Source organism: Phaethon aethereus (assembly GCF_964289735.1).
Source record: "Phaethon aethereus genome assembly, chromosome: 14".
Classification (NCBI taxonomy): domain Eukaryota; kingdom Metazoa; phylum Chordata; class Aves; order Phaethontiformes; family Phaethontidae; genus Phaethon; species Phaethon aethereus.
Genome location: NC_138590.1, coordinates 19,603,711 through 19,617,839, shown reverse-complemented (window position 1 = coordinate 19,617,839; position 14,129 = coordinate 19,603,711). Strand labels below are relative to the sequence as shown.

The following is a 14,129-nucleotide window of genomic DNA, read 5'->3' as shown; positions in this document are numbered from 1 at the left end:
CAATCCTGCGACGAAAGCCGGCAGGGAGTCACGCGCTCCCCGCAGCAGGAGCTGCCACGCGCGGCAGCTGACTCGGGTGGCAAACACGGGCAGGATGTTCTCCCCTGCCATCCCAAAAGGAGGCGAGGGCAGCCACGTGGCCGGGACGGCCGCGCTGCTCTGAGATTTCAGCTACAGAAGGCGAGTCGGTGGCGGGGGTTCTCCAGGGGGACATCAGAGAATGTTAAAAAAAAAAATTATAATAAATAATATTAATAAAATCTGTGCTTCTTTCCAAAGAAATCACACCCGCCAGGCAGGGGAAGGGTGCTTGCGTATGAAAATTGCATTATTATCAAATCAGGCGGCTCTTCTCACCTGTGGTCTGTATTTGGACAGAGATATTTGCAGTCTGCTTGAAGGTTAATGGCCACTAAAAAAATAATAATAAAAGAAGGGACTAAACTGCAGATGTTTTAACATCTGTTGCCGGCAGCACATGGTTTTCACTGTTTGCTCTGGTTGTGCTGGGAGGCTGTCGATACCAGCCTGCCCTGGCCCCTTCCCAGCGCGGGGGCCAGGCCCGGCAGCGCAGCCGGCGTTCCCTTTCTGCCGCGCTCCGGCGGGAGCTGCCCGGCTCGGGCAGCAGGCTGGGCGCGAGCCGCGTCCTGCCCCGTCCCTCAGCTCCCGGCGGCACTACCGTGACAAGCCCAACGGCGCTTTTCAGCATCTGTAAGAGCTTCCCTTTTGGCAGCCCCTTTGCACTGGGATGGAGTATTTCAAACAAACAGGGGTTATTGATGTCCTTCCCGAGGCAGAGCAGAGGTGAAACGCTCACGGGTCGCTGCACCGCAGCCTCCAGGTCGCGACGTCTTTCCCTGGAGCGCTACGGGAAGTCCCCAGGGTCTCCCTGCCTCCGTGCTCACAGGTACCCTGGCCCGCTCCAGCTGCCAGGCTCGGCTGGTGGGCAACAGCGGGGTGCAGGCAGGAGCTCTGCGCAGGCAGGAGCGTGCGGAGGCTGGGCAGGAGGCGGGAGGCGGTCCCGGTGAGCCCCCAGCCCGAGCACGGCACGCGCTGGGCCCTGCCTACCCCTGCGATGGGCTGGAGGCACAGCGTGCCGCTGCCGCGGGCGGCCCCAGGCCGCTGGCTGGGCTGGCCTGTCCTTCCTCTTCCGACAGCTGGGAAGTTCGGTGCCTTTTCCGATCAGTCCAGGAAAGAGAAAACTCTCAGCTCGGAGCCAGACAAGCGGCACAGCCAGCCTTGCCCTCCACACGCTGCCCGTCCTGCAGGCTGTGGCTCCCGCTGGTTTACCTCCTGCTCTTCAGGCGGTCGCTTAGGCGGGTGGGTTCATTCAGAGCGATTCCGTCAGGCGGGCGCTCGGAGGGCATGTGGGAGCCCCCGAAGTTTAAGACACCACTCACCTTCTTCCTACCGATGTCGGCCCCAGCTGCATCGGGGGACCGCAGCGGCGTAACATGAACGGACTCCCCGCTCGACCTGCCGGCGCGCCAGGACCCCCGGGCACCGCGGGTCAGCGTGGCCCCGCTGCTGCCCCGCTGCTGCCCCGCTGTGCCCTCGGCCGGGCAGGCAGCGCAGCGCGGGGAGGACGGCTGCGGCGGCTGGCTGGCTCCCACGCGCGGCGGGCGAGGGCCGAGCCTCTCTGACCTTCGGCAGGGAGGCTCAGGCTGCTGCAGGTCTGCGCCCTCGCTGGGCAAACTCGGCGCAGCTGCCCGGTGCCTGCAGCCCGCAGGACTTTCCCTGGCGCAGGGTTCATGAGAGGTCCGCGTCCTCCTGCAAGGTTGAGAGAAAAGTAAGGAGCAGGGAAAGTCCGAGGACACAAGTCAAATTCCTGGAATTTCCTTTTTCTCCCACCAAACCAAGCACAGAATCTTGTTTTGGTTTACTTTAAAAATTCACTCTGCCATCCGTGGGGAGAACTGGATTGATTTCAGGTCCTGAGACAGGTCTTTCCAATTCCAGGAAACTGTAAACGGCCCATCCCAGGATATATTTATTGCAGCCCGCGGATCAGAGCACTCGCTAGTATTACCTCATGCCATCTGGGCAGAGTTTCAACATTTCTGACATTATTCATTCTCCTGCATGTGCTTCAACCAAACTTCCTTTTTGTAAGAGAGGCATTTATAAGAAATGGAAACAGCTTGCAGCAAGTCCTGTGCTCTCAGGGCTACCGACCAAGAAGCAGCTATTTTTTTGTTGTCATCCTTTGCAGTTTTTAAGGCTGATACTCCATCTCTGCTTCTTAAAGGTCCGCTCTGCATTAACCCCTGTCAGCCCAGAGAGCCCGCAGGAGGGACACGCGCTGCCTGCCTGCCGGTGACCTGGGGCACGATGCTGTGACAGTTGTCGGGCACTCATTAGTGGGGATCTGTGGCATTCCTCAGGTGACAGCGAAGGCTCCACACCCCTTCTGTGTGCCCCGGTTAGCCACTCCGAAAAGAATTGTTCCTGGGTTTGATGGGGAAAGAGGAGGAAGGCAAGGGAGGGGGGGCAGAAAATGAAAAAGGATTTGCATTAGAACAGGTTTCTCTTAAAACAAGTAGAAAGGAGGAACAAACCCTTGCCGAGTGGGGTCTGGAAGGACTGTTGAGTGCTGGTGGGCATGGAAAGGTCACGATCCAGCGCTGGAAGGAAGCAGCCAGGGCCACGAGGAAGCAGATAAGAGGCTCTCTCTTGCCATGCCCCCGTTCCTCCCCTCCATGAGCCCCCACTCCATCCTGTGGTTGTTCACTCCCCCCACTCAAATACTGCCCGGGCATGCAGACCTCAAGCTCCGCTGCCTCCCGGGGCTTGCTGCCATCTGCGAGAGGCAGATTTCTGTGGCAGCCCCTGTCCCCATCTCCCCATCTCCCCATCTCCCCATCACCGGAGGAGGAATTCCCCACTGCGGAGCTTCTCCGCTGCTTGGATTCAGAGTCTCGGGGAGGGAAAGTCTTCAAAGCAAAGACTGCCATCACTTCTTGGCGTAACGCTCAAGTTCTTTCCCCTCAAGACACATTAGGGATTTAAAACCCGAGGGTCATCTGCCCTACCCATGCCTCATGCGTAGCGCCGGGCGAGGACAAGCCGGTGCATCGGCTGCTCTGAGGTCCATGCACTGAACGAGGTGCTACGGGGCAGCCCCGTCCTGCTGCGCACAGGCAGCATCGCCTTCCGTGAGGGAAGGGCAGCCTGCCTCTCGCTCAGCCTGGAAAGGAGCCCTGGGCGAGGAAGTTCTCAGGAAGCCGACAGACTCCTACGCTGCATATGTGCTTCACCTGGAGGCGAAGGCGGCTCTGGAGCGAGTACCCGCTTCTGCACCTATGTTTGCACTGGAGCGTGCTGGTTTCGCCTCCTTCACCCCCCAGCTCCTCAAAAAGTGTTTCTGGATGGTCAGAGCCTCGCGGGTGTGCCGGGGGGTAAAGCATGGAAGGTCTCATCCCCACTGAAGGGTAATTTTGCAGGGAGCGAGGAGGGAAGAGCATTGCAGAGAGAAGCTGGAAGAGACGCTCCTTTTGCACCGCCAGAAGAACAACCTGCTCCGAGCAGCCCCGGCAGCAGGCTGGGTACCCACGGGCGAGAAAGTCCGTGCCGCTTGTCGCTAGGAAGGAGACAGCCGGGCCTTCAGCTGGGGCAGCAGGTTTGCCTGGCCGGTGTGCAGTACCGCTGGCTGGAAACGCCCGGTGCCCGGTGCCCGGGGCTCGGTGTTAGCCACTACTTACTGTATGTAGCACAGGAGTGAAGCCTTCTCGAGCTACTTAACCAAGCATAGCAGTGAAGACAGGGAACAAAGAACCACGTTAGAGCCTGTATGGCCAATTCATAACCTCCCCTTCTTGTGGGCTACGCCGGGAGCTCTGCACTCGATGCCACGCGGTTTGTGGGTTTTAGCATTACTTGAAATACAACCTTCCTAGGAGCGCCTTATTTCAGGGCACTCCTGACTGAGAGGGCGAGGCGCCCATTACAGAATAACAAATAGCACTTGCTGGAGCATCAGTTGGGGATTTGATTTGGTTTTAAACGAAAATATTATTAAATATGTCTTCTGCATTAGGAAAACAGCCCCAGACTTGGGATCTCCCTGGATCAGGTAACTGTGATAAGAAATTTTAGCGATCTGTTCCTCTGTGTCTTGGTTTACCATTCAAACAAGAGAACTGGCAAATCACAGGGGGAATATGAAAAAGGAGGAACATCAGAGGGTGTTCAGAGCCAAAGGCCAAGCAGGTGTCCCAGATAAGATGGCTGTGAAATAAAGCTGGAGCAGGGCTACCACTCTGCAGAGAGTCAGCGATGTTGGCGTTCATGGCAGCTCTTGCTGGCTGACAAACTGGGTGGAGCAGAACGGTTTTATGGCCAACCATTTATTGACTCCTTGAGGCGCACGGAGTATTCCTCGTTCATACTTCTACGCAAACACTTGTCAAATTTAAGCGCATATTCTTGCTACGTTAAGCAAGCTGCTGAAACGATGGTTAGTGTAGTGGTATAAATGGGAGGAAGGAGTCGGTTTTGCAAGGAGAAGGCTTTGTAACCGTAGTGTAAGGAGAGCCTGACGCACAATAACATCGGGGAGAGACAAGTTGTTATTTCCTTGTTTCAGCTGAGAGATAACAAAGAAGCAAACGCACATAAGGCATCCCGGCTTGGGCAGGCCGTGCTCCATGGAAACTTGCTGTGCAGATACGGGACAGAACGCTGATATAAAGGTCAATTAAGTTCCACTGGGCAGGATCTGTGTGGGTCTGAACCAGAGGAAAGAAGTGGAGGTTTAGGGCTGGGGCTGTTAACCTTCCTTTGTGCATTTCTATTCTAGGTACATTTATTTGGTGCCTCGTGCCGATTCCTGATGAAGATGCAGGCTAAAAATAGCCAGTAAGGATGATAACAGTACTGAAGTCATATATCAAACAAGTCACTGCTCAAAATTCAGTCATTTAAAGTATTTCAGATACATTTAGTGTATGTACACATTGGCCCGTCAGACCAGGAAGCTCAGAGTTCATTTTTCTTCAAGCTGGCTGAAGGGGTAAAGACAAACCACAGGAGGTTGGAGCTTGAAAGGAACAAGAGCATGATCTTTTTTGTCAATATTTAGGTTGTATAAGAGGTGTTGTGACTATTTTTGTAGATGACATTTGCACTGGAACCTCAAATATCTTCTGTCATCTCTTTTTCAGGCCACTTTTATGTTACCTCTTATTACTCTAGATCTCTGGGCATCTTATGCTGGGGTGTGAACGTATGCCCTCTGACAGACCATGAACTATAAATATCCTAGTGCTGTCCCTACCTTGTCTGCATACCACACTCCCTCTTTGATTATTTGTTTAATTTACCTAATATGTTATATCTTTACCTGTGGTGAAAGCTCACTGGTGAACAGTGCCTCACCCAGCACAAAGACCCGACTGGAGGATACTACCACAATATAAAGTGACAAGCAGGCAAAAAAAAATTGGTTTGGAGGAAGCACGGGACACCTACAGGGTGTTTTTCTGCACTTAAATACAAGTTTGGGCTTTTCTTTAATCTTTATGTTAAAAAAAGCAGAAAACTTGCCAGTGCAGGCAGGCAGTGTGATGGTGTCACACTGTTTGTCTTGGCTGCCCAGGCATCTTTCTGCCTCTCTCCTAATGTTTCTTCCCATGGCATATGACTTCAAACCTGCCCTGAAAGAACTGAAAATGAAATAAATAAAAATGCTTTAATATTCTGCTGGATTGAAGTTACCTCAAAGACACCGGATGCAAATCTAATCTCATTGTCATCCAGATCCAGTGGATTGGAGAGAAATTGTGATGGTTTCAGTAGCCTTCTATCATGCTGTCATTTCCCTTCCGCATGCTTCATCCGCGAGTGGTAGGAGAGGACAATACCAGTGGTCTCACTCTGTCTTCTAACACAGTTGTTTCAGTCGGCCCAGCCCAACACGCAGCCCAGGCCAGGGGAAGATGGGTGAAAAAACCTGCCCAGCCGCCCGCCTTTTTGCCACTTGTACTGAGAAGGGATGATTAGCAACGCATCTCTTACTATATCGGCACAACCTATGGCAAATGAGTGCTGTGAAATCAGAGCGTCATAGACTTGTGGAATGGTTTGGGTTGGAAACAACCTTAAAGATCATCTGGTTCCAAGCCCCTGCATGGGCAGGGACACTTTCCACTAGGCCAGGTTGCTCAAAGTCCATAAGTCTTGAACCCCTACAGCAAGGTGCCTGGGAGCTTTATGAGAAAAAGCCCTGAAGACAGACTACGTGACAGCTACAACCAGGCTGAGGAATCCCATTTGACCATCGAGGCTTTCAAACCAATGACGGAGCAAGTCCAGGCAGTGTCAGTTCCACTTCTCGCCAGGGAAGTGGTCTGCTGAGGCCAGGCTGGGATCTGTGTCACAAGCCTGTCCCCTGGCTTAGGTGCGCTGTGATGTGCACAGGTATTGCTCTGGTGACTCCACCAACCTGTTTCTTTCAGCCATGAATTTCATCAGCATCCAACACTGGAATGCAGCAGCACGCTGACCAACGTCTGCTTGCAGCACTGGGGGGAACTGGGCTGGCACTGGACAATTTGTGTACTGACCACGATGTGCCATGAAAGCCTAAATGCAGAAGAGATGGTCAGGAGCATCACTCAGGCTTCACATATTTTCCTTTTCTATTGACCTTCTCTCAACCACCCATGATCGTTCCTACCACTCCAGGCCCTACCACACCCTTTCTGCGAATTGCTCATCAAATAAATAAAAATACGGTTTTGGCCCTCGCTGTTCGTTACTCCTGCTGTCAACAGCAAAAGCGCACCCTTTGGAGCCAGTACCAGTCCGGAGGAGCCGGGGAAGCTCCGGGCAAGCTCCGGGGAACCAGGCTGCTCAGAGGCAGCACCAGGGCTGGTTCCTCGATGCTCTGCAGCCGGGCTGCCGCCGGCCAAGCTCCCACCCGGCCGAGAGCAGGCCCCTCCAGACCCTGCGTTTCATTCGCTTCCTTCCCCAGTCGGTGTGGGCTGCTGTGCACTGGTGGGAAGCCCGGGAGGCACCGTGCTGGGCTCACCGCGCTGCCGCCGGTGGGTGAGCTGCAGCCGCGCAGGGGGGGCACGGGCCGGGGCTGAGCCCCTCGAGGGGGCACGGGGCCAGGCTGGGATGGGGGTCCGCGCCGCTCGGTGGGTCGAGCTCAGCAGGACCCCGAGCCGAGCCCCTCGGCGGAGCCCGCACCCACGCAGGACAGCGGCCGGGCGGCAGCAGCGCGCGGCGGGGCGGGGGCGGGGCCAGGGCGCGCGGCGGGGGCGGGGCGTCGCTCCCCCCGCGCCGCTGGTGCTACAACAGCGTGATTTCCCCGAAGTGATGCTGGCGGACGCAGCCAATGGCAGGCGCGGCCGCCCCCGGGGCGACGCTGATTGGCCGGGACGCCGCCGGGCCCGGGGCGGCGGGGAATCCCGGGCGCCGCCGCGTTATACCCGAGGGCGCGCCCCGCGGGCGGCAGAGGCGGGTCGGCGGGCGGCGGGCGCAGACGGCTCGGCTCGGCGCCCCACGGCACAGGACTGCACTGCTCGGCGCCCCACGGCACAGCAAGGTGAGTGGCGTCCCGTCCCGTCCCCTCGCTCGCCTCCCCGCTGTGCCCGGGCACCGGGGCTCCGGGTGAAGGCGCCCCGCGGAGTCCGTGGGAGAGGCCCCCGGGACACGGCACGGCTCGGCTCGCCAAGAGGGGGCAGTGCCGGCTTTCGCCGTACGGAGGCGGTTTGGGGACGCGGGGCTCATCGGCTGGCAGCCGTCGGAGGGGCAGCGGGCGTCCCCCCGGCGGGCAGCGGTCGCGGCCCCTTACCCAGCCCACGGGAGGGGACGGGACGGGGCGGGATGTCCCTTCCGCACCCGCGGGAACGGACACGTCCGGGCGCGGCTGCCGCTCCGTCGTTGAGGCTGTGCCAGCGCCGAGCCCCGGGGCCGGACTCGCGCCCCGGGGCGGGCGCTCTGCGGGCCGGCCCCCCGCCGCCGCGGAGCGCCGTGCTGCAGGAGGCGAAGGAAGGTTTTGTTTGGGAAATCCTGCTCTGTGTGTCCTGAAAAAAACTCACCGCAAACAGGAAATTATTCCCGCGGAGGAAGGGCTGGGGGGCGCGGCCCCCGCTCCGCTCGCGTTGCTGGCCGGGGAGCCCCTGCAGCAGGGTGGGCTCAGGGTGGGCTTCCCCTCGCCCCTCGCCCCTCGCCCCTCGCGCCGTTTAATTAATAATAAACTTTTAAGAAGGAGACGGTGCGGTTAGTGCCTCTCTCTGGCCGCGGAGGGGGCGGTGTCCCGCACCGGTCCCCGCGGTGGGACACCCGCACCCAATCGCGGAAAAAGCCGGCAGTGGGCTCCCCCCTCCCGGATCGGGCCCCCCGTCCCACGCCAAGCCCCCGCCGCTGCAGTCGGCCCCTTGCCAGGATTCAACCCTTCCGGCGGGGGTTCGGCCCCGGCCGGGCAGAGCGGGGAGCTCTGCCGGCCAGGTGGCACGATACGCAGGTATCGTGATATCGTGAGCGGGTGGGAGATACCGAAAAAAAGTTAAGATGCTGGAAGAGTAGTTTTGGTCGCATCGATAGCGTCAGCGGCAACGGTGGCGGTACGGCGGGGAGGGGAGGCGTTGCGGGGCGGTTAAAATAGCGATGAGTTTTTTGCTGACCTGTTCTTTCTTCCAGAGACAACATGCCGGTGTCACGAATGCGCATGAGGCCCTGGCTGGAAATGCAGATTAATTCCAATCAAATACCAGGACTGATATGGATTAACAAGGTGAGGGTTGTTTGTTGCTATTACTACTATTATCTTTATTATTATTGCTACTACTTCTGTATCATTAACCATCCTTGTTCTTCGGCAATGCTAAACTTAAGTCAAGATCATAAAGGAAAGAAGGACATGGAGAAAACTTGCAAGCATTCTGTTTGAAAAACAACTGGTTTTGTTTTCAGAAAAGGTAGTTCTGATGGGTACAGAATGTAGTAGTTCCATTTTTTTTTCTGGAGAGATTCCCATGAGGGAAATGATAAATTAAAATAAAAGCAGTCTGAACATGATGGAAAACCAAGATCTCTTCTAATTGCTGCTGCTCGCCTGAGCCAAGTCACCTCCTGTCCCAGTTAGGTAGCAGCCACTGTTACACTCCCAGTTGCGCCCAGTTTTAAGATGTGGCCTGAAGGAAACTCTGAATTTGTCTCACTTTGGCCCGGAAGGCACATGCCTGCGCCTGTAGCGCCGGATGAGGTCACTCGGCTTATTGAACCAGGTCTCTTTCTCTGAAGTTTCCATCTCCATCCCAAGGTGATATTTAAGCTAGGACACGTTTTTCTTAGGATTCATGCAAGATCTTACGGGTAACTTTAAAAAGGGATTCTCTCCCAAATTGTACCTAGAAAAGATACTGTAGCTGATGATACACTAGTGGATTAGACGCAATGTATTTAAATGATTCTGGGATAAAATTGATGATATTACTTACTTCTACTGTACCACACCACATATGGCTTTCCCAGAGTCAGAATCTTGTAGAAAGCCTTAAATACCTTGAACAAAATAGATGGAACAACGAGTGTTTAGTTAAGATACAGGGCAGAGGATTTATAAAGTTTCTGAGCTGTTACTGAGAATTCTTTGATTAAATCCATTGTTCCAAACTGGCATGTGATGCTTCTTTTTTAATTCAATTCTCTATTGGTTTAACTTCAGGATAAGATGATGTTTCAAATCCCATGGAAACATGCAGCTAAGCATGGCTGGGACATGGAGAAAGACGCCTGCCTTTTCCGGAGCTGGGCCATTCATACAGGTGTGTGCTGGCTTTACATTTCCATCACTTATATGAATATCTCAGACAAGGCAATTTTTGTCTTGGCTTACACCTCAGGTGGTTAAATTAATTTCTAACATATCAGAGAAAACAGAAAAATAACCTTTTTTTTTGTTTTTTGGTGGGAAGAACTACCACTGCAATGAACACTCACCCTCTCTCTTATTTATAGGAAGATACAAAGTAGGTGAGAAAGATCCTGACCCAAAAACCTGGAAGGCGAACTTCCGCTGTGCTATGAATTCACTGCCTGACATCGAAGAAGTGAAGGATAAAAGCATCAACAAGGGCTCCAGTGCTGTCAGGGTTTACAGGATGCTGCCACCCTTGACAAAGGATCAGAAGAAAGGTGAGCCCTCGGCAGTCCAGCTGGGGTTAAGCAGCTTCCACTACTGCGCTTAAACGCTGCTTAAATGTCCTGCTCCAGGGGTATAAGAGGCCTGTTAGTAGCACCTACTGGGGTCAGTCACTGGCTATTGCCACGGGTAACAGTTTGTACAAACAGTTCATTTTATCCCAAATTCTTTGAACGTGCCTAATGGCATCATCAGGAGGCGGTCGGGACTCGCCGCTGCTGACAGCGGTAGCAGAGCTTGCTGAGCGGGGTCAAAGCTGCCAGAGCTCACGCTCGCCTAAAATGTCAGCCATGCACCCCTTCCTCACATTCGTCTTATTTTTATTTAACAGAAAGGAAGTCAAAGTCTTCAAGAGACGCAAGAAACAGGAGCAAGAGAAAGGTACGTGTCTGTAGAGGCGGCTGAAGAAACTAGAGGTTTTCGTGGTTTTCATGCTTAATTTTTTTCATATGGGAACTTCTGTGTTCTTAGACAAGTCTTTCATTTTTTGCCCTTATTTTTGTAGTCGTATGAAGACACGAGGATGGAGGACTCAGCAGAAAGACTAACCAACACTCCTCTGCCAGATGACCACAGTGGCTACACCGTTCACGACTACGCGGGGCAGGAAGTGGAGGTTGAGAGCACGACCATCACCTTAGGTGAGACTCAGTTTTTAGCTCTCTGAGCAGAGTGGAAAGCACCGTTCATGCTAAACCCACGATGTCTGCATCAAAAGACAAAGATGACTCTTGGGGCTGGGCCTGGCTGGGCCGTCAGACGGGGAGGGAGGAAATAGAGGTGGTTGTGTCTCTTCTGTGAGTGCCAACTCCTCCTGGTGCATCCTGCAGACCTCTCCCCATGCGAGGTGAGCGGCTCGCTGACTGACTGGAGGCCGCCGATGGAAATCACCATGGCTGACAGCACCAACGACCTCTACCAGCTCCAGGTGTCTCCCCTGGCTTCGTCCTCGGAAGGTGCGTATTTCTTTTTTTCCTACTCTGGTCTTTCATCGTTCTACTGGAGGCAGGTTGGAGGCAAGGCAGCGGGGTGGAAGAGCGCCTAGGGGATCAGGAGAAGCAAGAGTTGGCTTGTGGAAAAACCCAACCTCCACCTGATGGATCTGGGTGTCTGGAGCTACCAAACTGGCCAGGTTACAGAAGGGAAGAGCTGGCACGTGTCACCTGCAGAAGTGGTTGCTCATGGGTGAAAGGCTCCGAAATGCCATTTATTTTGCACAAGTGGGCAAAGAGGCAGGCTTCATCTTGCAGGCTCAACGCGATGGCACGGACAGGTCAGCCCGTAAAGAAGAAGCCAGATTTCTGAGCCGGGAGGGTGGGGCTGGGGGTTCCTGAGGCAGCTAGAAGGAGGTGATGCCAGAAGAAGGACAGCGTTGGGTACAATAGTGACAGTGGAGGTAACCATGCTTCCCAATGGGGAAGAAAATAATTAACATGGATATAGCAGAGTGGTTCTTTACTCAGGGTGCAAATCATCTTCCCCCTGCATACCAAGCGGCTTCCGCTTTGGTGGCTCTTGGTGAGGCGCCAGAGCTGGCGGGAGCCGTGCACCCCGACGTGCGGTTGTTGAAGAGCATCCGAGATGAAGGGCTGTGGGGCGTCTGGGGCACGGACCTGCTGATGGGCCTCCCCACCTCAAACCCCTGAGCCCCTCCTCAGTGTCATCTGTGGGGGGAAAGTAAAAGGTAGTGGTGTTGTGTGACAAGAGAATGTAACGCGGGTTGTGTGGTGAAGAAGCAGAAGTGTGAGGGCTAACGTGCAAAAAGTTGACATCTATGTTTTCTTCTCTTTTTTTTATGTGCTTCCAAAACAGTCACAGACGAAGATGAAGATGAAATTAATTCGGACATTTTTAAGGTAAAACCAGCCCTTCTGGTCAGAACAAAATTGGCCAAAGTTGCTATTTGCATTAAGAGAGGAAGGGAAGCAGCTATCTGATCCAGTCCCATAGAAGCTGAACATACACTTCTGTAATCCAAGACCCTTATTTAACGAGGGAGCCTGAAAGATTAAATATAAAAAGAAGGCTACTTTACAGACATGAGCTAGAGAGGACACATCCATGGAAATACTTACTCTTCACGTGAAAGTTGGAGAAAGCTATTGAGTAGTGCTAGAAGTAGAGGTTGCTGTATTAGAGTCTGCAAAGGCTCTCTAGACTTTTTTATTTTGCCCTTCCCTCCACCTCTGATATGTACGGCGCTTAATCTGCGTTTCCAGACGTGTTGTGCTCATCCCACTGATAAGATGGGGCTTTTATCACCGAAGGTGCTCCAGTCCTCCCTGTTTTGCATTAACTTTTTTTTTTAACTGGGGCTAAACTGAGTTTTATATAATTTAGGATGAGAAGATGTAATTTGATCTTTTTTGCTTACCTGTCTTCTAATTAAGAGAAAGGAATAAAACATTGCACCCACAGAAAGCAGGAGCAGTTTTTACCATCTCCTTATTCTCTGGCAGCTGCTTGAGCCAGCCCAAGACTGGCACGCCACCAGCGTTGGGGGGAAAGGCTTTCTCACCAACGAGCCGGGCACGCAGACCATGTGCAACACCTACAGCTACAAGGAGCAGGATGGGGAGATCGACACGACTTCAGGTACCGGCTCCTCGGTTATCGCTGACGGTCAAGGATGGTGCAGACGAGGGTTTTCTTGCAAGACGCTAATTGGGAGGGAGCAAAGCAAATGGAGGGATTCACATGTCCCTGTGTTCTGAGATTTCCAAGTAGCCTGCTGGAAGGCTGTAAGGAATATGTTCATAAAAGGAAAAGGAGAAAATGCCTCCAGTAAGAGTATCCTACAGCTTTGTCTTAGGGTTATACACGTATAAGCTATGCCAGCTTTCAGGAACTCCTTGCAATGTAACTGAAGAATTTCCACCAGCAATAGCTTAAATGGGACAGAGAGTGTTCAGAGTATTTTAGCAAAATATTAGTCTAAGGTATTTACTGGCATCTGAGAAGTCTTTCAATTTTTCTTTTTTTTTTAATATATATATGTACGCACACATATATACACTATTTTGCTCTTGCTGCATGTGATTCAGTACTCATTCTTGTTTTATTTTGTCTAGGAGAGCTGGAGTTCAGGTTCTTTGACCAGAAAAGCAGCCTAGACTTCTCCTGGCTGGAGACAGTGAGACCAACCATGCAAGTCATTCCCTGTGGCTTGTAAATCCCTGCCTTCCTCTGACCACGAACTGCTCTTAGGTAGAAACGTTGACAAGGATGAGGAGAATGGAAGAAATTGTTTGTTACTGACCGAATGAAGAAAGTAGCTTTTATATTCCGTTTAAATTTTAGGCCTGAAAAGGTTAGCAAGAAAAACGCATTTTTTAAAACAAACAGACAAACAAAAAAAAACCCACCAAAAAAAGAGAGACTCCCATCTCACTAGCAGGACTCCTGGCACTGAAGATGCTCAGCCGCAGCGCGCACTTTGTCATCGCTTCGGAGGTGAAGCTTTTGCTGGAAGGTTGCCGATGTGCCGTGGGGTCTGACCTGGCGCGGTCCTGTCGCACGGCGTCGTGTGCCTGAGGCCTGGGGAGGAGGTTCCCGTCCTCCCCACAAGACGTGATGAGCACTTTACCCACAGAGTGCTTGGCAGAGACACTGCAAATGAGTCTTTTACCTGTTAGTTTTGGTTGCTGCTTACCTGTGCAACACTGGTGACATTGAGCTTAACAACTGTAATTACACTTAGTCAGAAAAATTGCACTAATTGGCCCTCTCTTCTTTGAATTACTGCATCACATAGTGCATCTTTCAGATTTTTAAACTGTGTAAATAGTTTAGACCAATAAAATGTGAAAATTCAGTTTAGGCTTTGCTTCCACATAGCACACTTAACCAGGTCCACATGTAAGATGTTATCTGCTCCTAGGCATGCCGTATCTATTTCCCTATGATAGTTGAAGAGCTGCTGCATGAGAACATTTTTGCACTGATAGGGACAGAGTTCTTTATTTATACCATGCCTTTC

The 14,129-nt window shown here is 53.0% G+C and overlaps 1 protein-coding gene across 1 annotated transcript; it reads left to right on the top strand.

Annotated features, from left to right (window-relative positions):
* Window positions 1-8,653: 8,653 nt before the first annotated feature.
* On the top strand, window positions 8,654-13,767 carry IRF1 (interferon regulatory factor 1; the record flags this gene model as incomplete). Its single annotated transcript, XM_082006441.1, has 9 exons — window positions 8,654-8,740; window positions 9,674-9,773; window positions 9,967-10,143; window positions 10,482-10,531; window positions 10,656-10,791; window positions 10,981-11,106; window positions 11,963-12,006; window positions 12,610-12,745; window positions 13,222-13,767. 9 exons carry the CDS (start codon window positions 8,654-8,656, stop codon window positions 13,320-13,322), a joined length of 957 nt encoding a protein of 318 aa, XP_081862567.1. The 3' UTR covers window positions 13,323-13,767.
* Between the last annotated feature and the right edge of the window lie 362 nt (window positions 13,768-14,129).